This window comes from Nicotiana tabacum, chromosome 16 (assembly GCF_000715075.1).
Source record: "Nicotiana tabacum cultivar K326 chromosome 16, ASM71507v2, whole genome shotgun sequence".
Classification (NCBI taxonomy): Eukaryota; Viridiplantae; Streptophyta; class Magnoliopsida; order Solanales; family Solanaceae; genus Nicotiana; species Nicotiana tabacum.
Window position 1 is genome coordinate 53,083,033 of NC_134095.1, and position 24,723 is coordinate 53,107,755.

A 24,723-nucleotide genomic window follows, 5' to 3' on the forward strand; every position below is an offset into this window, starting at 1 on the left:
CTTTTTCCTTCTCTAAATTTTTTTTTCCCATAGGGTTTTATTTTAGTTAAGGTTTTAACGAGGCACGTTATCTGTTGAATAGACATTCAAGGGGGAGTGTTATAAATAGAATTCTATTTAAGGTGAATGACTATATTGTAGAGAGATTCTAGGGTTTGTTACTTGGTGACTACTACTTTTCCCCTATAAATAGAGGGGTTCTATTCTATTGTAATTGATCCCATATTAATAAGAATTCTCTCTCCCTACTTTTCTATGCAATATTCTTCTTCTTCTTTTATTATTTCGAAAAATATTTTTCAAAATATTTAAGTCAATTAAACATGGAAAAATTGGAAAATATTTTACTTCATACCAAACACACCCCAAATCTCAAAATTTAAAAACTGAATAACGTGTTTGGTCCCTCAATTATTGGTAAAATTTCATTTTGGTCTTTGTGATATATGGCTAAGCACATCTATGTGTTTTTTATTCCTTTACGTAGGAATCAGTTACATTTAGACTCGTGTGATTATATATTTTAAAATATTAGATTTGTGAAGGTTCACAAATAGAGCGATCAAAATCGTACATGTTAATAATTAAGAGTTAGATGCGCTTAGACAAATGTCACAATGCTCAAAATAAGAATTTGTCAAAAGTTGAGGGACTAAAAGTACAAATTTCTCATTATAAAAAAAACCATTAAAAAAATGCAATTCTGAAAAATCTAAAACTTCTAAAAAAATCAACACACACAAATAACATTTTGCAAAAAAAAAAAAATTGTGATATCATGTATTATGTTTGGAGTAATTTTCAGCCTTACATAACCGTCCTAACAGACACTGAAGCAAAAATACTATCGCTCCGCCACAATATGCTAGCACTCCGGCCACAACCGTCACCGTTATTAGCCGGCACTTCATTTTCCGATCGCTCCTTCCGCCGTCTATTCCAGCGGAGGAAGGTGAATTCCACTTCCCGGTGCGCAGCGCTGCCGGTTGCTGCAGTTGCGCGGGAGGTGGACGATTTCACAAAGTACTCCGGCTACGTTTTCGAGCTGAATTCAGCGGATGAGGAGTCTCTCACGGAGTACAATATCGCGAAAATCGCCGCGTTTTATCAGAAGAAACCTTTGATTGTCGTTCGTAGACTTGTCCAAATCGGTTCTACTCTCGGCAAGTGGTTCGCCGTCAGGTACATGGATATTGTTAACGAACGTGCCGATGAGATGTTCAAAGTTAGTATTAATTATATCGGTACATATTTTAGAATAATGCATCTTCGTTATGTGTATTTGAATTAATTTATTTATTTTTTCCTTGTAGATTAGAGCTGCAGAATTGAGGAAGATACTAGTACAGCTTGGTCCAGTATGCCTTATTAATTCAACTTGCAAATTTTACTTCAATAATTCTCCCAATTAGTTTTGTTTTTTAAAAAACAGTATGAGTATTTTTTATATGGTAGTGGCAATATTAAGGTGTCTCCCTATTCATAAGCCTCTTTTTAAAATTTCTTTTGCAGGCATATGTTAAAATTGCGCAGGCTATCTCATCTCGTCCTGTAAGTAACGAGTTGTTCAGCTAGTCAGTTTATCTCCAATTTTTTGCATTCACTTCCACTCAACATCCAGCAATTTTCTGCTGACAGAGAGAATTTACTTCCTTGCTGGACTAAACTGGCATTAGCTCCCCTTTCCATTTACGAATATTTGTCAACAAGTTCGAATTGTATTACATTTAACAACAGAAGGACTCTGAAAATGAGAAATAGTTAGCACGATTGCAGCTAGCATACTGGATTATAGATTTCATATTGAATTTCGTTCCTTTTTGACTGGAGATCTATGTTGTTTTCTGAAACTCAACTTTTTTTTAGACATCTTTTAGATTTCTGGAAAGAAAAAAATGTAGAAAACAAAAGTGCAGTTTTTAGAACTCGCTGTCTGCGAGTAGAAGCTGCTTGAAAATAATGGGATTCCAAAAATTCATTCTTCACTCTCCAAGTTATGCAACTATTAAGGTCCAAAGATATCTTGATTAAAATTCTGGGCATGCATCCAAAACATAAACTGATTCAGTTTGCAGCAATTAATTCTTACTTGCTGTGAAATAATGGGAAATTAAGTGCAAGTAGCTCTCTGCAAGAATTAATTGTTTGAAGGTGCACACTCGTAGTGACAGCACCCCATGTTTCACTGAAGTTAGTGATGTTCATCAAACTTACATTGCTTCTAGGATTTGGTACCACCGTTGTATTTGGATGAGCTATCTCAGTTGCAAGATCGGATAACACCTTTTTCCTCTGAAGTAGCTTTTCAAATTATAGAGAAAGAGCTTGGCATGCCCTTAGATGTGGTGTTCTCTGAGATCTCACCGGAGCCTGTTGCAGCAGCGTCACTTGGACAGGTCTGTGAAGTAGTGGGTTTCTTTTTCTTATATTTTAATTAGGCGGACTCATATTCACACTTCGTATAAAGCCAAATGTGATAGCAACTATATTTAAGTTCCATTTTTTAAGGTCTATCAAGCTAGGCTACGTTCTAGTGGACAAGTTGTTGCTGTAAAGGTGCAGAGACCTGGAGTTCGAAGTTCAATCTCCTTGGACATATTGATTTTACGTTATCTCGCAGGCTTAATAAGGAGGGCGGGAAAGCTTAATACTGATCTTCAGGTATTGTAGTACAAGTAAAATTCCTTGCTGAGAGGAAAAAATGGGATGGGATGTGGAACACATAAATGGTTTAGGCTGCTGTGCGTTCTTAGTGTGCACAAGCATCTATTTTCAACCATGACAAGACATATTCTTTGCAATTACTTGTCCTGAGCAAATTTTCTGTCCAATATACAGGCAGTTATTGATGAGTGGGCCTCAAGTCTTTTTCGGGTACGCAGTTATATCTTAATCTTCCTTATATATGCGCTGTCCACATACTTGCTCTGATACTGTCACATTTAAAACTTAGTCAACTGATCAAAACTTTCAGCTTTTAAGTTCATATTTTTTGTCACGCAAGAGGAATTCCCCTCCCCCCCCCCCTCCCCTTTATTAGCCGGTTAGTAGGTTTTGTGGATTATCATGGATTAAGCTTCTAAATGATACGATTAAACAATGGAAAGAGTTACATAGATAGACTCAGGAACATTCAAAGGGTGATAGTGAACTAGTTTGGGTTTATACATTATAGATTTATTACTAAGTTTAAATTATATTTGAAAAGATTGATGGGACTTAATAGGGAGAAAAAGAAGGATCTCCACATTGATACTCCAACATATGATAGTGTCAAGAAAGATCCTCTTGAGAAGAAAGGAATCATAAATACATAATTACATAGAGGAGAAGAGTTGGAGGAGATACAAAGGACCTTCCTTTACACCAATGATTTCCTTGATCCTATACTTGCTTATCCTAATTGTGGATGAGTAGTTAACTACTCCTACCGTATAAGGGATGAGGTTTTATGGTGCATGATATATTGATGAAAGTAGCAAAGGAGTTTGTCAAAGTTAGAACTATGGAGAATACTTGAGAGTAAGTTTTTTAGGATAGGAAGTAAGATAGAATATATGCACTGCAAATTTAGCTCAAATAAGAAGAATGAAGGTGAAGTGAGATCAAATGAACATTTTTTTTTTGAAGCCATGTAAGATTGGATAATCACATTTGACAAAGGACGCAAGCAGCAGATATGGAAAATAAAATGGAACAAGATTGCTTGAGATGGTTTTGCCATGTTTTGCATAGACGTTCATATGCACAGGTCCATAAGTATGACAATACGATGATTGAAGATTGGGGATATAGAAGCAAAGGATCCATATAGGTTATAATTAAAGTAGTTATAGTTTGAGATTTAGAGTGCCCTAATCTGTCTTCAAAGGTAATCATTTAATATTGAAATAAAATGGACCCAGATAGCAAATGGATATAGAGGATTCATATAGCTGGCTCAAATCCTCATGTACACATATCTATGGACTAGAATCTGTGTTTGCCTACATGTACACACACACACAAAAATCGAACTAACAATAATTACTTTTAATAACATAGAAGGAGGAATATTCTTAGTGCTTTATATTGAATACAGGTGATCAAATTGAATGCAGGAGATGGACTACAAACAAGAAGCACGGAATGGAGTCAAATTTCGGTAAAATAGTTAATCTACCTGAATGCATCCTGTATAAGATATCTGAAATCTGTTGTTCCTTGCATACCTTTAATCTACTTTTAATCCAGTCTCACTTAGATTGTTGTGATGAGTGAGTTTGCATTTTAAAAACCTAAGAGATTCACTGCTTTTTATGGTTAACGACAAGATAAGCAATTGGCTCCAAGGTCTTTTACAGAATTTACCGTTGGTTTTTGAAGTTTATGAATGACTAGCTTTGATCATGAGATAAATATATCAAATGTGTTAAATCTTTTTTGTTCCCTTTTATGACTAATGCTGATTTGGAGCTGTCCATTATATAATAATACCTCTCCTTTTTATTTATTATTGTGTCGTGTTGAAATTTTCTGATATTGCACCAAGCTTCGGGAATTTAAGAGGGTTAACCGGTGAGTAGTGTTTTTGAAGCTCAAATCAGGTACATGAGAATTTTTTTTATAGAATGCTTTAATGGATTATCTATTGCAATCAGCTTCTGTTGGTCGCATACATTCTCGCAAAAGCTTTGTAATTGGTTGATGTTTCTGTTGAAACACTGATCTAATAATTTGCAATTTTAAGCCTTTTCCCTTAAATTAATGTGCAGAACCTGGAAACCTTTCTTAAAACACTATCAACTAAATCTGAAAGTATTTTGTTTAAGCATTTTACTGATTATTATGAAGTATGGTTTTGACCCTTTCCCTTCTGTGAGTTAAGGAAAAAATACAAAATAATAGAAAGATAGCCTCCAATGTTTCTCTGGTTAATGAGGTGGTTAAGCAGCAGCCAGCAGGTAGGGAGAGAAGTATTTCCTCCTATCCTCTTCAATGAGCCAATGAACTGTACGAAATTGCATAAATTTTAAATATATATGTGTATATATATATATATAGAGAGAGAGAGAGGAACTTACGAAACTCCGGTAGACAAATCCTGCTTACTAATTTTCCTTTGTTTGGCTTTCTGATGCATGGAGACCAAGAGGAAATGACCTTGTTCATGCACATGCCACACTAAACTACTTTGAGATGTCATATGAAAACATCAAAAGTACATACGGGGACGGAAATATCATAAAAATGAGGGAGAGAAAACTCGCCTAAAATAGTTGAAAGCATGAAAATAATGAAAAAGCACATCAGACGAATGTGATCTCAATCTGATTTCACCTGAAGTCCTGAACAATTATTTAGGATCAGGTCCATCATGAATGTCTCCTTATTGGATATGGGCATATGGCAATTTGGTATTTCTTATAAAGATACCAGAGGCGGATCCAAAATTTTAAGCTTATGGGTTCCTATAACAATCTCAAGTTAATCTACATAATAATTGGACCAACTAACTGGGTTCCAAGCTAAATATTCTTATACTTTTAATGATTTTTTAGAATAAATACAGGGTTTATGCAAAAGTTACTGGGTTCACGGGAACCCGTACCGTTTGCTCTACATCCGCCCCTCAAAGATACTAGCCAACTTTTATTAGATGTTCACTCTCGCGAAGAAAAGTTCCATGCACCATGTGAAAAATAGTTGATTATCATAGTTTGTGCATCCTATAATCTGGGAGAACTAAAAGACTAACCCATTCGGTGACTTTTGCGGTCGCCCTCACTAAACCAACTTGAATATGAACTATGATTCAGATCATGTCTTACCGAAATAGGATTTCCTTTTCGTGCCATATACCCTTAGACTTTACTTTTTTCCCTTTTTTCTTTTCGGTCCAAATATTTGTTCTCGAAGGTCTTCGTTTTCGTGTAGAAGCAAACTCTCCAAATTCATGACCATCCTTTCCTTCAGTAATCTTACAACGAATAGGAATTTTTCCACTGTAAATTTGTATGGAGCAATCAACGAATTCCGGCGAAATAGAAGATCTACCTGACCAAATTTTCCTCTTAAAAAGAAGATCTCTCTTCTTCTTCATTCTCAAGAGGAATGCATCAACAAAACTTCCCTTCCATATAGATTGTCATGGCATGACTAATTTCTTCGCTTCGATTCCACCTGTAAAGCTAGCTCCTACTCCTACTCCTTCTCCTTTAGGATAGGATCCTCCTTGGTCCTTTTTGCATAACACTCTCGTAAGGAGACCTTTACGAACCGCAGCATGGGGGATGTCCTCTCTCTGGCTAGGCTCTATTGTTCTGAGGATGCCCTTTCTTTACTAGAGGAGGAGGAAAACAGACACATACATAATTCTAGAGGTGAACCAGCTTAGTCGGTAGAATTTTTTTTTATCTAGCAAAACAAAGGAAATAATGCTTTTCTTAAGGCAATCCATAAGTCAGAAATAGAATGAGGAAGAGAGAGGACCCCTCGGAATGGTATGTGGGCCTTCCTCAAGCAATCCCCTATGACTCAACCTTTGTTCTTGTGCAAAAGCGTCCTCCCCTTCCTTCCTCTTTTTCGAGCTCACTAAGGCAATTTCGTACTTGCTTACTAGGTTGATTATGCATACTTCATCTAGAACCAGTGGCATTTGATTGTATGGTACTCTTTAGTTTGTAACTGCAGATTCGTGCATCTACTAAGTTAACAGGGAGAAATCTTCTTTTATTCATCCATGATCTAAACATCTCATATATTGCATGAGCAGGCAATTGTATGGTGTAATACAAGACGTTGTGGTACCAGAAATGTATTTGGCACAAACAACTCGGAAAGTGCTCACCATGCAGTGGATTGAGGTACAACTACATACCAGTAGCTATAAGCATACAGTCACGTGATAATTATGTTCAGTGAGATTTTGTGTTAGCCCGTGACAATTATGTTGGACATTATATTATCTTTCCGAAAGTAGCAGTTGGATTTCTTCCACGCAAATGTCAAAGTCAATAAAGACCTGATTAGTAAAAATGCTGAATTTAAAAAAAATGATTTTGGAGATTTTCTTACAGAAGGGCACTGATCTTGAGAACATTTTGTCTCTTCCTTATACTTGCTGCTCTGATTGAAACATCTCTTTTTGCAATTTCTATGGCTTTCTGACAGTCCCTGACATTCAGGCCCGGAAGGGAAAGGTAAAGAGGATACTTGACTGGGAGTTTCTTTAGATTAACATATTCACTAGTTGATGTGCACTACCTAGTTAGGGGGGAGAGAAGCATCAACACAACATTTAAAGAGTTACATCCAAAGGGGTCTAAGTTAGACTAAGGTTTACATCTCTATTAACTTGGATAAAATGTTTGAGAATCTCGTCGTTTCCTTTGAAGAATTTCCTTTTTTTTTTAATTGGTTTCATTATATTAAGGTATTACAGATAAACACAGTAGCTCCAATAGCACCAACATGATCTCATTTGGTTCTTTGACATATATATGTTCGCAGCAACATGAGAGTGTCAATAATCTTTTTATTTAGGTCACATGAGGTGGCATATCTTATAGCCAACAACTAGTGTCTATTTTCCCCCTCCCCCGGTGTTAAGAAACTTAGACATATTGCTCATGTTACTACACCTTTTTCTTGGCCAGGGGCAAAAGCTGGCTGGGGTCAAGGATCTTTATTTGGTTGAGGTAGGTCATGAAACTCATTTCCTCAATGTTTATCTGTTTTTCAACGTTGAACCGTACTTTAAAGTGAACTTAATGTTCACAGGTAGGGGTTTATTGCTCATTCAATCAACTTCTAGAGTATGGATTCTATCATGCAGATCCACATCCTGGAAATCTATTTCGTACATATGATGGGAAACTAGCTTACTTAGGTACTTCATTTATTTTCATTTCTCAATACGCATGCAGGATGCCATCTTTTAACTAAATATATCATGTTGGAAACCTTTTGTACAAGCTATGTTTCCAAACATATGCTGGTAACCTTTTGTACTTGCTATTTTTCCAAATATATGTCGGTAACCTTTTATACGTGCTACTTTCCTTTTTTCTTTCTTACTCTAGCGTTTGTCATTTTTTTCTTAAGGAGAATGTTGAAATGTCTACTTTGTTTAATCCGATTAGCTTTCATGAATTGGTTTTAGCTATTGTCTTATAGCTCACAAATGAAAATGCTGCTGAGAACTCAAAGTAGCTATCTACATGGAAACTCAAAGTATCATATTTGAATGTCTTATGAAAGTGTATATGAGAACAAACTTCTCTGTGTTTCTGTGGTTCTTTCTGATGTTCATAGTTATTCTATGTTTTAGTGTTAGAATCTCATATCAAAAGTGTTTGGGTTATAGTCTCCTTATATCGACTTGGACAATCCTCACCACTTGAAACTACCTTTTGAGTTTGACTCAGGCCCAAGGTTAACTTGGTATCAAAATCAGATTCATCCGTGATGTCGGGCTACCCAATCAATGTTGGCCACACCCAAGTTAATATTACTTCACACTCCAGATGTCCAGTCGTGGGGGAGAGGAAGTGTTAGAATTCCACATTGATTATGTGTATTGGTTGTAGTCTCCTTTTATGGTCTTGAACAGCCTCACCACTTGAGCTAGCTTTTGGTTTGAGTCAGACCTAAGGTCTATTTTCTTAAAGTTAGTCGATAACAATATGGATATTTTGTCCCAATTAAGTGCCTTAGCTTTAGCTACCTGTCATCAATTGCTTAACTTAAACTTGCTTTCAATCCCAGACTTCGGTATGATGGGTGAATTCAAACAAGAATTTCGTGATGGTTTCATTGAAGCATGTCTCCATTTTGTGAATCGTGATTACAGTTCATTGGCCAAGGATTTTGTCACTCTTGGGTATTATTATTATCTTCACTACTCAAAGCAAGGTCCTTTCTTAATATTAGAAAGTTGCTTAGTTCTGCTACATATATGCTTTGACAGGCTTATTCCACCCACAAGTGACAAGGCTGCAGTTACAGAAGCTTTAACAGGTTTTGTCCTTTATTTTGATATTTATTAGCTCTAAAGTTATATGTCTAGACCTAGAAAGTGATATACTTGTTGGGTTCTTCTTTACTGATATGATTTTCACCATTAGGTGTTTTTCGGGATGCTGTCGCCAAAGGAGTCCGTAATGTAAGCTTTGGGGATCTTCTCGGAGATTTGGGAATCACCATGTAAGCGCTTTTCATGATTACTTCTTTCGATTGAAATTGAACATATCTTTGCTTTCCTGTGATTACCTTTTCTTATGTGATGTAATTTGGTCTTATTTCACTTGTGCTTTAATCATTTCTTACTTTCTAAGTTTGTGAAAGATGTATATCTCATGGAGCATGCTGTGATGAGGATAGGCCCGGAGAAGGGAGCTTCTCTAAATAAACAATTTAAGAAGGAAAAGAAACATTTTTTAAAAGATGTATCCTATTAAAGGCACTAATCCTTGTTTAGTTTATTGAACAATCTTAGTGGTCGATCTTGATCTTGATCTGGATTCTGAGCTGATCTGCTAGATTACTGGATAGAATATTTGTGCTTCTAGCCAGTGGGGGATCTTTGGAGGACATGGATTCATATGCACCTAAGTTCCCCTCCCTAGACTATGTATAGCAATGTTATATCTCTTCAAAAATACTTATATATATATATGTGTGTGTGTGTGTGCTCCCAAGCTCAAAGAACCATATGGTGGTTATTGGGTGCACCTTTATAAATGAGGTCCAGGGTTCAATTCCCATGTCTTTCTTGCTGTTTTTTTCCTTCTTTTCTAGAATTAGGCCCACACATGGTATGTCTGGTGACCCTTCTTCCATTCTAAATTAGTACTTTTTTCTTCTTTCTTTCTTGGTTTGGTTTTTTCTTTCAAAATTCCAAGTCTGAGATATTGACATCCCTATTCTCTTTTTGTCACCATAAAATATATATAATTAAATCAAATATCCATATTAAAACTAGTAGCAGTGGAGGATGTTCAACCCATTGACTATATGCTACCTCTGAACTCATTAACTATATGCTACATCCTCAACTGCTGCTAGTTTTAATGTAGGCATTATACAACTTTAATACTTATGTAGGTGTGTGTGTGTGTGTGTGAAAGTTACTCAAATTTTAAAAAAGTTTAATTTTGAATGCCTAATGGGTTCAATGGTAAGAACCAAGAGGTCAAACCCGACAGATTTAAATCCTGGATCTACCTCTTCGTAATAATGCACCCATCTTCTTGAAATCCTGGATCTGCCCCTTTTCTCAGGACACTGAAGTATTACGATGGGAGTTGCATGCACTGTTGCATGCCGGACTATATGGCTTTTCGAAACGAATGAACTTGCTTGATAGAAAATCTGGAAAACCTTATCATTCATATTGAGATCATTGATGATAATTTTCAGATATGTTCTTTGTTGTCTTGATAATGCCTTAGTAGATATTGGTTTTTCTTATGAGGACACCAAATGCCAGATCTATCATTTACTCTTTGCAGTATTCTTTTGATTTTTTTTATATTTTTTAATAAGTTTTGCCAAACTCTTTGATTACAGGTACAAATTTAAGTTTCAAATACCTTCTTATTTCTCTCTTGTCATCCGAAGGTAATTTGGCGTGTAAAGTTTCACAACAAAAAGAATCATTAGGGATTAGTTTGTTTTCAATTTCCTTTGTCCCGTTTATTCTGTTGGTGGCTGATGTCATGTGCTGATGCTTCTGAGACATCTAGCCTAGCTGTATTGGAGGGCATTGCTATTGGCATCAATCCAGAATACAAAGTTCTGGGCAGCACGTATCCATGGATTGCTCGAAAAGTACTAACTGACAGCTCACCAAAACTGAAAGCTTCTTTACGAGCACTTCTTTATAAGGTATATGCAAATGTGATCTCTTATTCTCTTTCTTAGCACCAATTCCCAGCTGTCCCCTTGCACAAGCAACTTGATTGACCTCGTACCACTTCATGTTTCTGACCTCCAGTCAAATTTTTGGTGCCACAGCTGGATCACTAACAATTAATTTTCCTAGACGAGGAAAAGTCACAAATCTGTACTAGTCACGTTCATGAGTTCAAATTTTTTAATTGGAAATGAATCTCAAGTATCTTATGCTTGTGCTTTTTGCATGAAAGAGGGTTGTTTTTCTTCTCCTTTGATATGGAAGAAAGGGATGATTTTTAAATATTTAATTATCAATTTGATGAAATAATGTGCGATGAGCTAGGTGTCAATCATGTATGGATGCAGCAATGCTAGCAACACCTTTTTCTTTCCTATCCTTTTTCTTTCTCATTATCTTTTTGGGAATTACTAAGCATTGTATTCGACACAAACTTGTCTCCAACTAATTGTGAATTCTTTGAAGGGGCTTTCTTCAAAGAAATCAAAGACTAATTTATTAATATTAGGTAGAGACATATCAAGCTTCAAGCATGAGACAGTATACAGAAGTTTTACTGGTTATGGTGTTATTAACCTAATAAATTTTGTAACTGCAAGTTTTAACTGTTTATGTACTCGTGGCAAATTCTAATTCCATATACTCTTATATTAGGATGGTCAGTTCAGGATTGATCGACTGGAGTCACTCTTATCAGAGGTAAGCTTTGTGATATATATTTTGTCGCATTTATATTTGTCATCATACGTCTGACAATTAACTAGTGTAAGTTAGATGCTGCAGCTGAATTTTGTGTTCTTCTTGATATGCGAGTTACATATGAGAAAATTGGAAATCTTTAAGTATTTCATAGTTTCACCATATTAGTTAGTATTTGTTTCTGATATACAAGTGTAGATTCTGAATCTCTCTTCATAACAGTCTCTCCGTGCCAAGACAGAGAGAACACTGATCAACAAGCAAAATGGTGAGACCGATTCGAAGGTCATTATCAAGCAAATTCTTTCTTTTACACTGGATGATAAGGTATTCTATCTCAGAAAATATTACACTATTAAACAGTCCAGAAGCTGGATTGCACCTGAAAATAAAGAAAGAAATACACAGATGCACTTCTTATTAGTTCATTTGTTTATTTTCAGGGTGCCTTTGTCAGAGAACTTCTACTTGAGGAATTTGCCAAGGTATGGACCATTGTTTGAAATTACAAAAATTCAAGCAAACTTTTCATCAATGCTCAGCACCTTCGTTTGACTTAATTCAAACACGTGATAAATACTGTAGTGGCTGGAAATTCTTTTGCCTTGAATGTAGATGAATAGGAAAAGACCCTATACCAATATATAGAAATAATTGTTTGGTCAAATCTGTATGCAGTTTCAGCTTGATAACGTATCAGTCAAGTTTTCTATTTCAATGGATTCTAGTGACAGACAAACTGATTTGCATCATTAGTACTCGTAGTTGGTTGGTGTTTCTGATTCTGATATTATTGATGATTTGGGAATTCTCTTCTTTGTTCTTATTCCAAAAACAAGTCCCAGTAGGAGTACTAGAGATAACAAAGAGATAAAGGATAGGTGAAGAGAGGTTTCACTATCATACTGGTAGTTTGTGGATGGAAATCTATCTGACAATGCAAGACCCAATACTTTAAAGTAAAGCAAGATACTGCTCAATCACTGAACATGACATGGAAATTTAAAATATCCTGTACAGTCCCAAAACCAGTGCTCTTGATGATGTTAGAGTCTGCATTCCTCATTTTCACGTGGAATCAGTATGCGTGCTAATGTGAATAATCTAAGAAACTCAAATTGGCGAATTTCCACTTCATTTGGTGTGTTGAAAAGTGGTTATAGCTTAACTCCCTTTCCATGTTGGTTGGTTTCTGATATTGTGTCCAAAATTTCCAGAATGCTACTCTTTCACTGTAATTTTCATCATCCGCACTGGTTGTATTAGGAAGTCACTCTTTTCTCCAATTTACAGGGTATGGATGCACTTGGTATTGCAACTCTTGATTCAGTAGCCAATGCAGTTGCAGCTAGGCTACCGTTCTCTCCCTCCCGACCATCGTCATTGACTGATGAAGATATTACTAATCTAAGAAATCTGCAACGTCTGATACTGTTGATATCAGGACTTAGAGAGGCCGAGAACCCCAGCATGGTAAGAGATTCTTGCAAACAAAAATAGACGTGTGTTTTCTTGCAGTTGATATAGAACCACCACGATGCACAATATGGAAAAAGTATCTAAGAACAGTTTTTGTATGGATTACTATTACTTACACATGTTTATCACTGTTAATAATAGAGCGAGAATATCCATGGTTACCTCCCATAACATGCTGTATTCTCGAAGAAAAATGCTCTCAGACATACAAACATTTATTACGATCCATGAACAACTAAGATATTGGAACTTGGAAACACCTGAAAAAGCATCAGTTTAATAATGAGAGTGCAGTATCATTCTTATTTCCATAAGAATGTTCTCCCTATTTTACATGTCTTTGAAATTTCCAAAGTTCCATTATGAATATTGATGTAGTGGCCCCTCAAAGACCAATTGTGAGCCTTCCAGTGTATTGCCACACTATGACAACATAATCACACTGCTTGCTCTTAATTAGCTGCTAAAGATCAGATTTATTTCATGATGCATGCTTGAACATGCATGGAAATCCAAGAAGATGTTTCTCTCCAGCTGAATTCCGCTTCACATTTCACCATCTTGGTCTCCAAGCTCCTAGACTAGTTACTTTTTCTGTAAAAGAAATAATCTTCCCGTTACTGAACTGTTATGTTCTTATGTTATCTGTACATCCCTGTGCATTTATAAAACTTGATTTAACTAGGGATACCACAGTACCAATCATTTCAGTGCCAAGTTGATTTTTATGATTATTGCACAATTACTTCATATGTTAGTAAAACGCGGACTCATAACTCATTATCTATAGAAGGTTAAAGGAGTTAGCACATCCAAAGAGCAGATGATATCTTTGAATGGAGTGCCTGTATCCCTTCAGCAATTTGAAGCTGTGCAAGAACTTCTCCCCCTCCTTTCAGTTCTACCTGAGGTAAAGCTCAAGCGATTTATTATCTCCATGATAAAAACCAACTTTATAACTGGTCGCTTCTTTATGATGGCAGTGATAGTGTATCTCCATAATTCTAATCCAATCTTTTAGCTGTTGTTTATAGAGAAAAACTGATTCAGTAATTTTTGAAAGAAAGAAGGGCTACAGATGTCATGAGAGCTTAACTGCATAAGTAGGCCTGATCGATGATTAGAAAACTGGGCACACCCCTTTAATTACCTCTCTTACACTAGCTTAAGTTGATAGGTTTATATTACGGTGTTTATTACAAATTGATGGCTTATGTTTAAAACTTTATCCTCTCATTTTACCATATAAGCTCCACTTTTTGTCAGTCTCTTTTTTCAGTTTAACTGCCTTCGACAGCAAATGGTAAATACGTGCCAAATTGCTAATAGATGGGTTTTTGAAAACGAGCATGAAACTCACTTTTTTATAACCAAAAACAAAATGCACTTATTTGCGTGAAGACTATTTTGTAGCTTTTGCAGGTTTTACTAATGGATGCATGTATTTTGCAGCTTCCACAAGATATGCAACAACGGTTGCTTCTCTTGCCTGCTGATTTCGCTGGAAAGCTGGCTTCCCGAGTCGCTGCAAGGACGTTACAGAGGGTATTCTTGTGAAATATTTCAGCTTTCACAACTGTAAAAAAAAAAAAAAAAAAAAAAAAAACAAGACATTCAAATTTGGTCCTCGTCGAAGAGCTTTTTGAGGTTTGTGGGACAGTGGGAGTGAGCAATTATCTTATCAAGTTGGCCATTCCAGAGCGAAAAGATCTTGGTTGATTTTAACATAAAATGTGGAGAAGCTCAATTTCCTGAAGCTATGCAGTTGCAACAAACGCAGAAAGATCTAAAATTATATAGGTAGTAAAAATATAGCATGGAGGCAAAATGCAGGCACCATTTTCTAATTCTCCTATTACAATTACACGGCTGATACCTGTCAAAATTTTATTTGCACTGCTGCTTCTTTTTCTTGTACCATTCAAGTCAAGTGTACAAAATTTGCTAGACGAAATGTAAAAACAAATAAGACCTCGTGAATGAGCTTACAAGCTTGGCCATGAGAACTCAATGAAGTCCTTTTAATAGAAAATCTTCTTTTTATTCAAATTTTGCTACATAAAGGTTTTGAAGTAGCTGAAATGCGCCATTTGCCTCACTGGGAAAGGGAAGGTACTGTCTTCCACAAGAAATATAGGGTTTCCTCTGCTGGATTATTTTGTTTGATGATGTACTGAGGCTGATGCCGTTGGCTGCTCCAGAACGTGCATATTTTGGACTTCTGTAAGCCGATAATTGATGCCTAAACTATGCAAAGTGGGTGCTCTATTCAGCAATACAGGATGTCCCTGCATAACTTCTCGAAGGATTTCCCAAGCAATCGGCTCTTTTTCTCGAATTTTACTCTTAGCAACTCCTATGTTCGAAGCAAGATGTTGTCTAATTAGACCACGAATTACCAATGTCTGGAAAAGTTCTATTGCTATTTCACGAGGCAATCCACATCGATGTAATGAAAGTAAAGGACCCACGATAATGACAGAACGCCCTGAATAATTGACTCGTTTGCCAAGCGCAGTCTCACGAAATCTTCCCTCCTTCCTTCAATTACATCAGAAAATGACTTATAAACTTTATTATGACCGTCCCTCATTGGTTGTCCCTGGATTCCATTATCAAGAAGGGTATCCACGGCTTCTTGTACTAATTTCTCTTGACACATTACTAATTCTCCTGACGTAGATCTACTTATTGTTAAAAGATCGGTAAGTGAGAAAATTAGGAGTAGCTTCTTAGTAGCCAGAAATGGCTGTGGCTTGAAAGAGCGAGATGGTAGTTGTCTTCCTTTTCTTCTTTTATTTCCCACGAGTTCCAGGCAATAAACCGAAAAACTAAATGTCGATTGCCTTGCCATTGACAAAGGCAATCGATTATCTCCCTACTGAAACTGGAGCAAGAACCATATAATTGCAGCGTTGAATACATTCAATTTCCTCCATCACCTGGTAAATCTACATAAAGCATACGTGAAGCATGATATTCACAAATGTCCGCCTGGTAGTCCTTAGAATGTATCGTATGCGCTTCAATCAACAAAATAACCATACGAAATTAAACTTCGCAATTCTTTGAGATTTAAAACTGTTAAGGATATGGACACTTTAAAATTGAAACTTAAAAGCGCCGTTTTAGTAATCGATAATTCGATATGCCATTGAGAAACTAGAAATTACATAAAAGAGTAATCTAAATCATAACTTTCAATAGTCCACGCTATGGTCATGCAACTATAACGATAAATGCTTTATAGTCCATCTTGTGGTCATACAACTTAGTGATAAATGCGCACAAGATAGCAATGACCGGAGATTGAGCAATCTGAGGTCGCGGGTATCTCAAGGTTTTGGGGTGCTTCTCCTGCCACGATTGATTACAGTTAATGGGTGCAACTCCTGCTGCGACTAGGTTCAGAATAGGTATACCTCCTAGATCAAAATAGGATACCTTTTCAATTCTTTTCTCTGTTTCTGCTGTTATATTTTGTCTTGAGTTTATCCGTCTTTGGATTATTTCATATTCTTCGACACCCCTAACAAACCTTATTAACTCCAGCTACTCAGATATTCCGACTACAAATAAACACTTTGGGCAATGCAACGTGCAGCTTATTGATCCGATGGAACGTAACGTTTGCCTGCTATAAATCTAAGGGGGAAAAAACAATCTATCCAAGCAAGTTTACAAAATAAAAACGGCAAGTATTTACTAATCAAAAGAAAACATCACCTTCACCCCTTTGTGAGCAGGATGATATTCATGAGCTAAGACCATAAACAAAGAGAAACAGGAGATATAGGTCAACTTTTTTTTTTGGGATAACATATCACACCACCTTTTAATGCATAGTTATCTTTAAATCTCAATTTAGTTTGTCTTTGTTTCAGGGGTTTCTTTGGTCAAGGGCCAGGGTTGGAGGAGAATTGAGACAATCATACATCAAGTACAATTTCCTATCATCTGTAAATTATGTGCTCAGCTTTCCATTGATTCTGGCAAGAAGCCAGATGATAAAATAGCAAAGCAAAACTCTTCACATATTCATGAGGATATATATCTCCCCAGGATTTTATCAGAAATTCCTATTAACACCCACAAGATTGCACAAAGTACTCCAAGTAAAGAAAAACAAAAAAATCCATTTTTGGATTTGCCCGAACTACTTGAAGCTGCAGAGGTATTACCTGCAGCAACATTCATGTTCCTGGCATTTAATTTCATCCTACTAAAGCTAGACATACGCTCAAAGGCCCTGTTAACTAGAGCACTTTCAGCAGCTGAAGCAGGTGTGGTGGGTATAGAATCCACGAAAGCCCACAAATTAGAGGAGATCCACGATTGTGCACCATCATTCTTTTTGGCTATTGGATTTTGATTTGCGCCCACAGGATGATTTGTATTATTATCATATACCACACCTAAACATTGCCAGAACTTGCTAAAGTTAGAATAAAATCTAGCACCAATATATTAACAGCAGAAGAGCTCTTGAAGCTGGCTCAAACTCCCCCATTTCCACTTGGGCAAAAGAGTTCTTGCCATGCTGAAGATGACATGGTTATTCAATACCATCCATCTGTCCATGAGCTCCACTAAGTCAGATAACATAGAGAATGTGTTTTATACAAATCTTGAAAAAGTATGACAATATTAAGGCATTAGCCAAGCAAAACTGGCAGCATCGCTATATGGAATTCTTTGAATACCTGAAGTTGCTTGATGAACAACTGATTGGTCTCCTTCAATGGGGTTAAAGACGTTGAAACTTTCGTCATGCCTCCATAATTGATGGTTTATCTGGTTTTCATGATTCAAGTGCATCTGCCGGTTGTTCATCATGCCATTTTGGAAAGTGCTCATGTATGTAGTGGAATCTGGGTATGCAATCCCATTCACAAAGTTGTTCATATATAGTTCAGCATTTTGCCCCACCGATGTCCCCTCATTATCAAGAAGCAAGTGTGCATCATGATACAGGTCAAACTCTCCTAAGCCATCGAAGTCATCAAACTGCACAGTCCCCAGGTTTCCAGCAGGCTTGTCGAAGATTTGACCATTTGGTGTTTGATTATCAAAGTTTTGAATAGAGAGCGCTGAATCATCGAAGTTTTGAACACTCGGTTCTGGACCAAGAAGATCATCCATCTCCAGAAAGTCTTCCAGGAAATCCTCTTCCACCGCAGGTAGCACCTTTTCAGGATTCACAGGAGCAGATGAGACCTCTGCTGCCTCGTGCAACTGCAATTGTGATGTGCCTGATTGTGTCAGGTCAAAGCTTGTGTTCGCATTATACTGCTGGCAGCTTGGGCCAACAACAGCACAATGATTGTACAAATTAACTTCCATTGAGGACTGATCTAACAAGGTACTTTCAGTATCTTCCTCTTGTACAAGCTGATCCAATGCATAGTCGTTATCTACAAAGAAAGGCTCAAGAAGCACATGCTCATCATCTGCAATACGTTTCAGCAGTTCCTCAAGTGCATCATCAGCAGCAGCTGGAACTTCATTAACGTGCTTTGTGGAATTCTCCTGCTGAACAGAGACTTCGGCTACTGGACACTCATCATCAACCCAGTCCTCCTCTCTAAAATATGCACCATATTGCTCACCATTCTTGGGGCCAGGCCCGCTCTTCTTAAAGACCTTGTAAAGTGCATAGTAGTCCTGTGCATTCTTACATCTTTTCAGCTCTTCTTCATCCATGGTATATTCATGCATCACCCAATCTGTCCGTTCACCTACAGGTGCTCGGCCTTTATAAAAGACAAGTGTCTTCTTGACTCCAACTGCACGAGAGTTGCATGTAATAATACGATCCTTTCCAGTAGCTTTCCAATATCCGTGCTTTGTTGCCCTGTTTGACCGTGCTCCATTGGGATATTTTCTCTCTCTGGGACTAAAGAAGAACCACTGCCTGTCTCCAGTTTTTAACTTGGACAAATCTGCAATTCAAATTTGCAAAAACAGTCAGATAAGAGTTCAGAAGATTCAAAGATGGTCATGAAAGTACATCAACCCAAATATGAGTATCAATCAGCAACAATTAGTTTCAGACAATTGAAGAGAATAAAATATCGTATGAAATTCAAGTTAGGGAGCATGTCAAGAGAGGAAAAGCCATCAAACAAACAAAGAGAAGCATGAGGAATTTAGAATACAATAGTTATACATGGAACATGATTATTTCCATTAATGTCGAAGAATCATAAATATACTTATGTGCGTGTCAAATACTGATAATGATACATCCTTTCTTTTCTCAAAATTAAACTACTGAGAGCTTATATATGCCCTCGATCTCCATTCTTATTCGTCCCTCAGTTCACACAAACTTTGATCACAATATACACAAAAAACACATGACTCAAAATAGAACCTATCTATTAGAATACATCCTTTCTTTTCTCATGGAACATGAGGAATTTAGAATACCATAGCTATACATGGAACATGATTATTTCCATTAATGTCGAAGAATCATAAATATACTTATGTGCGTGTCAAATACTGATAATGATACATCCTTTCTTTTCTCAAAATTAAACTACTTAGAGCTTATATATGCCCTCGATCTCCATTCCTATTCGTCCCTCAGTTCACACAAACTTTGATCACAATATACACAAAAATCACAGGATTCAACATAGACCCCCCCCCCCACCCCCGGGCTAGGCCAAAACCAAAAAAAAAAAAAAAAAAAAAACCACACACACACAGTAAACCTTTAACAGAAACTCAGAGTTACGCAAAAAACCATCTTTATGACAAATCTACTTCACCCCAAATAAATATTTGTCAAGCAAACAAACACAATAGAGCCATGATGACTAATATTTCCTTGCACAATGCATAACACATAAACATTACATATAAACCTTCAACCAGTACACACCTTCATCCACAGAGAGAATTAAGAACGCAAAAAGGGTAAAATCATGCCAAACAATAAAGTCAACGACAAAAATACTCCAGAAAGAAAACAATACAAGTATACAACACGCAGTTAAATCACAATCCTCAAAAACAAAATCACAAACACAACAAAACAACACACTTCACACGCCAAAACCCTACAAAAAACAGTCACTCACATGATCAAATCAAGTCAACTCCTCAAACAACACATACAAATCTAATCTTTCAAATTATAATAACAAAAATATAATATAGTAAGAGAATTGATACATACCAGGCAAATCCTCAGGATCCCACTTGTACACGTCAGTCTCAGCAATAGCATCAAGCAAGATCCGGCGCCGACAGATCTTCCTCTTCAAGTAGTACACAACAAGCTCCTCATCTGTCGGGTGAAACCTAAACCCAGGTGGAAAAATATTACTTTCACCAAAAACCTTAATCTCTTTACAAGCTGATGATGATGACGGGGTTGATGAATCCACCAAAAGCTTCATTTTTTCTTCAAAAAATCAATAGAATTACACTGTATATATGAATATGTGGCTGTGATTGTAGAGGAAAAAGTGAAAAACGGAAACCCTAGAAAGATGAAATTGAGAAGGGTCAATTGAGGAGAATGACCCTAAGAGGTGGGAGTGTAGAGTTGATTGGTCAAATAAGAAATAGCGAAGAAAATAATACCCTCGCGGTTTTGGGGGGTGGGGGAGAGGGGCATATGGGGTGTGAGGAAGGTTCGTGCGAAATAAAGGAGAGTTTTTTTTTGGTAGGGACACCTTGTTTCCATGGTTGTTATGTTCGTTTCATAATGTATTGTATCGTATTGTATTGTATTTCAGTGTATCGTTTGATAAATATAATATTTGGATAGATTATGTCGTTTGACATTATTTCATGATATCGTGCACCAGCAATATGAAGAATAAACTTGCAATATTATAAAGAAAAATTATGATACAAGATAAAATTATTATATAAAAAAGTAAGGTAAATAATAAAATAAAATTATATAATAATAATAATAAAGGGTGAGATTGAGAGAAAAAGACAAGGTAACGACGCGATCACACCAAATCGGTCATTACATAAAGTGACACATTTCGTCGTTATGTAACAACGGATTTAACGATACGATACAATAAAATTTAAGTAACAATCAAAACAAACATCGTATTTAAAGTAACAATACTATATAATACAATGGGTAACAACCATCCAAACAAGCTAGAATTTGGTGTGACTAAGAGCCTGTTTGGACATAAGAATTTTTTCACTTTTTTCTCGAAATTTTTTTTTTTTTTTTTAAATTATTGTTTCGCCATAAATTTTTCATTTTTCACTTAAAAATAAATTGTGAAATTTTTTGAAAATTTGAAAAAATTCAAAAAACTATTTTTCAAAGTTTTCACTCACAAAACTTCAAAAACAACCCAAAATTATATTCATGTCCAAACACAACTTTAATTTTCAAATACCATTTTCACTTGAAAAAAATATTCACCTTTTTTAAAATATTACAATTCTTATGTCCAAACGCCCACTAGGTTTAGTGAGATTTGGGTGGGGTCCTTGTATTATGAATATTATTATTATGAATTAAAATAAGGTTTTGTTATTTTAGAAAATGGAAATTTGCTTTCTTTTTTAAAAATCTGTTTAGTGAAGAGAAAATTCTACAACGAATAGAAGCAAGTGAGCTGACTAATTTGGAAATTTTGGGACTAAATAGTATTTTCCTGAGGTTTGAATTATTGTGTACCTTTGATTCGTTCCAAAGTAACGTTGTCCATTTGGGGCAAATTCATGTATCCCATAAAGGATAGTGTCATGGTTTTTTGCCCAAAAAATTAGTCGCACAATTGGGAACAGTATATTGCCAAAAAAAGTGCAAAATAATATTAGTGAAAGATATTATTACTCCTATATGTTATTGTCTTTATGTCAAAAAGGTGAGATGTTTTGTACTCCTCCAATTCAGTTCAGTTGAATTTTTTCGTTTTTCGAAAGCTAATTTGATTAAATTAGATTGATGTAATATTTAAAGTAGAAATTTAAATATTCAAAAAATTATCCAAAAAATATTATAGCATATAAAAAGAAAAAAATTGTCAATATGATGAAAAAACATATGCCAAAATATAGACCAAAGTTTATATAATTTGAATCTTAAATGCGAAAAGATTCACATAAATTAGAACGGAAGGAATATTATATCTTTTTAGTAATTCAATTTTTGTCACGACCTAGAATTCCCACCGTCAAGATCGTGATGGCGCCTAACATTTCACTTGCTAGACAAGCCAACATTAGAACAATTTACTTCTTTTAGTAGCTTAAACATAACAATATTAACTAACTGAAATAACATATATGTTATAAATACAAATGCGGAAGTTAAACAGCCAATCGTCTATTACAATTCCCTGAACCTGGTGTCGCAAGTGCATGAGCTTCTAAAGTAATATACATAAAGGTTTGAAATAAGTACAAAGTTGTGTGAATGAAGTTGTACGTCTAAAAGAAAAGAGGATGGGGACTCCACGAGCTGCGGGCGCTGAACAGCCGTACCTCAAGTCTCTGCAAGTGATCGATCCGAGCTCGCTAGTAACCGCCACTGGGACCGTCTAAAAAACCTGCACAGTGTGCAGAGTGCAGTATTAGTACAACCGACCCCATGTGCTGGTAAGTGCCGAGCCAAACCTCGACAAAGTAGTGACGAGGCTAAGGTGGGTCACCTACGCTAAAACTTGTACGCAATCAATAATAATGACAGAATAATTAAAATACAGTACAGAATTAAACAACCAACAGGGAATGATAACCACAACCTCGAAAATAAACCAGTGTCGTCCAAAAATTACCAATCTCTACCAACTCAAATAAAAATACCGAAAAACAATGCAGCTCAAGAAATAGAAACATATAGGTTATTGCGGCGCGCAATCCGATCCCACCAGACAACACATAATCCTCCATTATTCCACCATAACAATATCAATAACAGTAAATAATATATATATATATTGCGGTACGCAATCCAATCCCACCATATATCAATATCAATATCATGATTTACCCTTATTTTACCACCCACCCTTATTCCACCTATTGCGGCGTGCAACCCGATCCCACCGTGTACATACATATTCACCTTTATTCCAATATATCAATCCTCCCTTATTACACCTGATGCGGCATGCAGTCCGATCCCACCATATCAGAATCAAACACTCAATGTACACAGACAAATCAATAGGCTAAATCACAAGGCCTTTACGATGAATAAATACCAAACTGAACCAAGAAAAGGAACCTTATTCAATATAGAATATACACAAATAATACTATATAGCGAGACCAAACTAGCAATTTACAATTAGAAGCTAGGAACAAGTCAAATTAAGCAAATAGCAGGGATTAGGGGAACTATGAAAAGAGCTAACATGGTTAACAAAAGAAAATATTGATTAACACGTAGCAATTAAGCATGAAAAGCATTTAGAGCATGTAACAATTAAGATAAGAGGGAAAATAATTAAGGAAAAGCGATAAATTAGGGAAAATAGATAATTCGGTGACGTATAAGCACTCGTCACCTTGCATATACACCACTCACATGGAATTCACATAACACAAAGTCTGGGGGTTCCTAATTCCCTCAAGTCAAGGTTAGACACAACACTTACCTAGCTCCAAAGGCCACACAAAGCTCAATCATAGCTTTTGCCCTTCAAACACGCCTCCGAACCAACAATATCCAGCAAATTACCACCAAACGTTTCAAAATAAACCTTAGGAATCACCCACGATCGATAAAAATTAATTTAGGCCATTATTGAAAAAGTCAACTAAAGTCAACACCCGGGCCCGCTTGGTTCAAACCCGAAATTCGGACCAAAATCTGATTATCCATTCTCCCCCGAGCTCGGATATGCAATTGGTTTTGGAATCCAACATCAATTTTAGGTCTAAATCCCCAAATTTCAAAATTCCTAGTTTCTACCCAAAAATCCCTAATTCCACCATGAAAACCTTAGATTCTAGGTTGAGATCTTGTAAAATGAAGTGAAAGATTGAAAGAAACTAGTTTAGAATCACTTACCTATGATTTGAGGATGAAAAACTCTTTGGAAAATCGCCTCTTGTGTTTTAGGTTTCGAAAATTTGAAGAATGGGAGAAAAATCCCGTATAAGTCCCTTTTCATCAGCTGTAGATGTCGCATTTGTGACCTTAGCTTCGCAAATGCGAAAGGACCATCGCAAATGTGAGGTCCTTCACATCTTTGCTGCTTTCGCAATTGAAAAATCGCATTTGCGATCATTGCCCCTCCCGGCTTTACTTCGCAAATGCGAAGAATTCTTCGGAATTGCGAAGATGTGGCCCAGCTTCTCTTCGCATTTGCGATGAGAAGCTAGCAAATGGGAACCTCTCAGAGGTCGCAATTGCGAGATTAGAGGCCAGCAACAATCTAAGTTACACCAGCAAATTTGTCCAAGTTCAAATAACTCCACAGCCTATCCGAAACTCATTCGAGCCCTCGGGGCTTTAAACCAAACATGCATATAAGTCTAAAAACATCATACGAACTTGCTCGTGCGATCAAATCACCAAAATAACACTTAAAACCACAAATTTAGCACCAAATCAAATGAAATTTTCAAGAACACTTTGAAATTCCTATTTTCACAACCGGACGTCCGAATCATGTCAAACCAATTGCGTTTCTCACCAA

The 24,723-nt window shown here is 36.4% G+C and overlaps 2 protein-coding genes and 1 pseudogene across 6 annotated transcripts; 1 reads left to right on the forward strand and 2 right to left on the reverse strand.

The window, feature by feature from the left end:
- The first annotated feature begins 742 nt into the window (after window positions 1-742).
- LOC107821070 (putative aarF domain-containing protein kinase At1g71810, chloroplastic) lies at window positions 743-15,124 on the forward strand. Of its 4 annotated transcripts, none has more exons than XM_075232808.1 (22): window positions 743-1,225; window positions 1,314-1,358; window positions 1,513-1,551; window positions 2,226-2,396; window positions 2,509-2,661; window positions 2,839-2,874; window positions 4,082-4,144; window positions 4,532-4,557; window positions 6,755-6,845; window positions 7,638-7,679; window positions 7,762-7,870; window positions 8,749-8,863; window positions 8,951-9,000; window positions 9,108-9,186; window positions 10,552-10,602; window positions 10,728-10,869; window positions 11,552-11,596; window positions 11,819-11,923; window positions 12,040-12,081; window positions 12,890-13,069; window positions 13,869-13,985; window positions 14,528-15,124. In XM_075232808.1, exons 1-22 carry the CDS (start codon window positions 779-781, stop codon window positions 14,630-14,632), a joined length of 2,253 nt encoding a protein of 750 aa, XP_075088909.1. In that variant the 5' UTR covers window positions 743-778; the 3' UTR covers window positions 14,633-15,124. The 4 variants fall into 4 exon arrangements, with proteins under 4 accessions (XP_075088909.1, XP_075088908.1, XP_075088911.1 ...); XM_075232807.1 differs by having other exon boundaries at window positions 745-1,225; window positions 13,866-13,985; XM_075232810.1 differs by lacking the exon at window positions 4,532-4,557 and having other exon boundaries at window positions 745-1,225; window positions 4,101-4,144.
- Window positions 14,646-16,010, reverse strand: LOC107764173 (DNA-directed RNA polymerase subunit beta'-like; annotated as a pseudogene).
- Window positions 16,011-17,031: 1,021 nt separating this feature from the next.
- On the reverse strand, window positions 17,032-20,680 carry LOC107764171 (NAC domain-containing protein 17-like). Of its 2 annotated transcripts, none has more exons than XM_016582710.2 (3): window positions 20,265-20,680; window positions 17,779-19,017; window positions 17,032-17,490 (listed from the first exon to the last, which is right to left on the reverse strand). In XM_016582710.2, the coding sequence occupies exons 1-3, from the start codon at window positions 20,485-20,487 to the stop codon at window positions 17,114-17,116; spliced, it is 1,839 nt and encodes a 612-aa protein (XP_016438196.1). In that variant the 5' UTR covers window positions 20,488-20,680; the 3' UTR covers window positions 17,032-17,113. The 2 variants fall into 2 exon arrangements, with proteins under 2 accessions (XP_016438196.1, XP_016438197.1); XM_016582711.2 differs by having other exon boundaries at window positions 17,032-17,648.
- Window positions 20,681-24,723: the final 4,043 nt, after the last annotated feature.

Bases quoted from the DNA above. Each gene is read 5' to 3' on its own strand.
- LOC107764171 (XM_016582710.2), bottom strand. From the start codon at position 20,487: ATGAAGCTTTTGGTGGATTCATCAACCCCGTCATCATCATCAGCTTGT. The intron at 19,018-20,264 runs GTATGTATCAAT...TTTGAATTGCAG, and splicing joins GGATCCTGAGGATTTGCCTG to ATTTGTCCAAGTTAAAAACT. The intron at 17,491-17,778 runs GTATTCAAAGAA...GGCAATGTTTAG, and splicing joins TGTTCATCAAGCAACTTCAG to GTGTGGTATATGATAATAAT.
- LOC107821070 (XM_075232807.1), top strand. From the start codon at position 779: ATGTATTATGTTTGGAGTAATTTTCAGCCTTACATAACCGTCCTAACA. The intron at 1,226-1,313 runs GTTAGTATTAAT...TTTTCCTTGTAG, and splicing joins GTGCCGATGAGATGTTCAAA to ATTAGAGCTGCAGAATTGAG. The intron at 11,597-11,818 runs GTAAGCTTTGTG...TCTTCATAACAG, and splicing joins TGGAGTCACTCTTATCAGAG to TCTCTCCGTGCCAAGACAGA.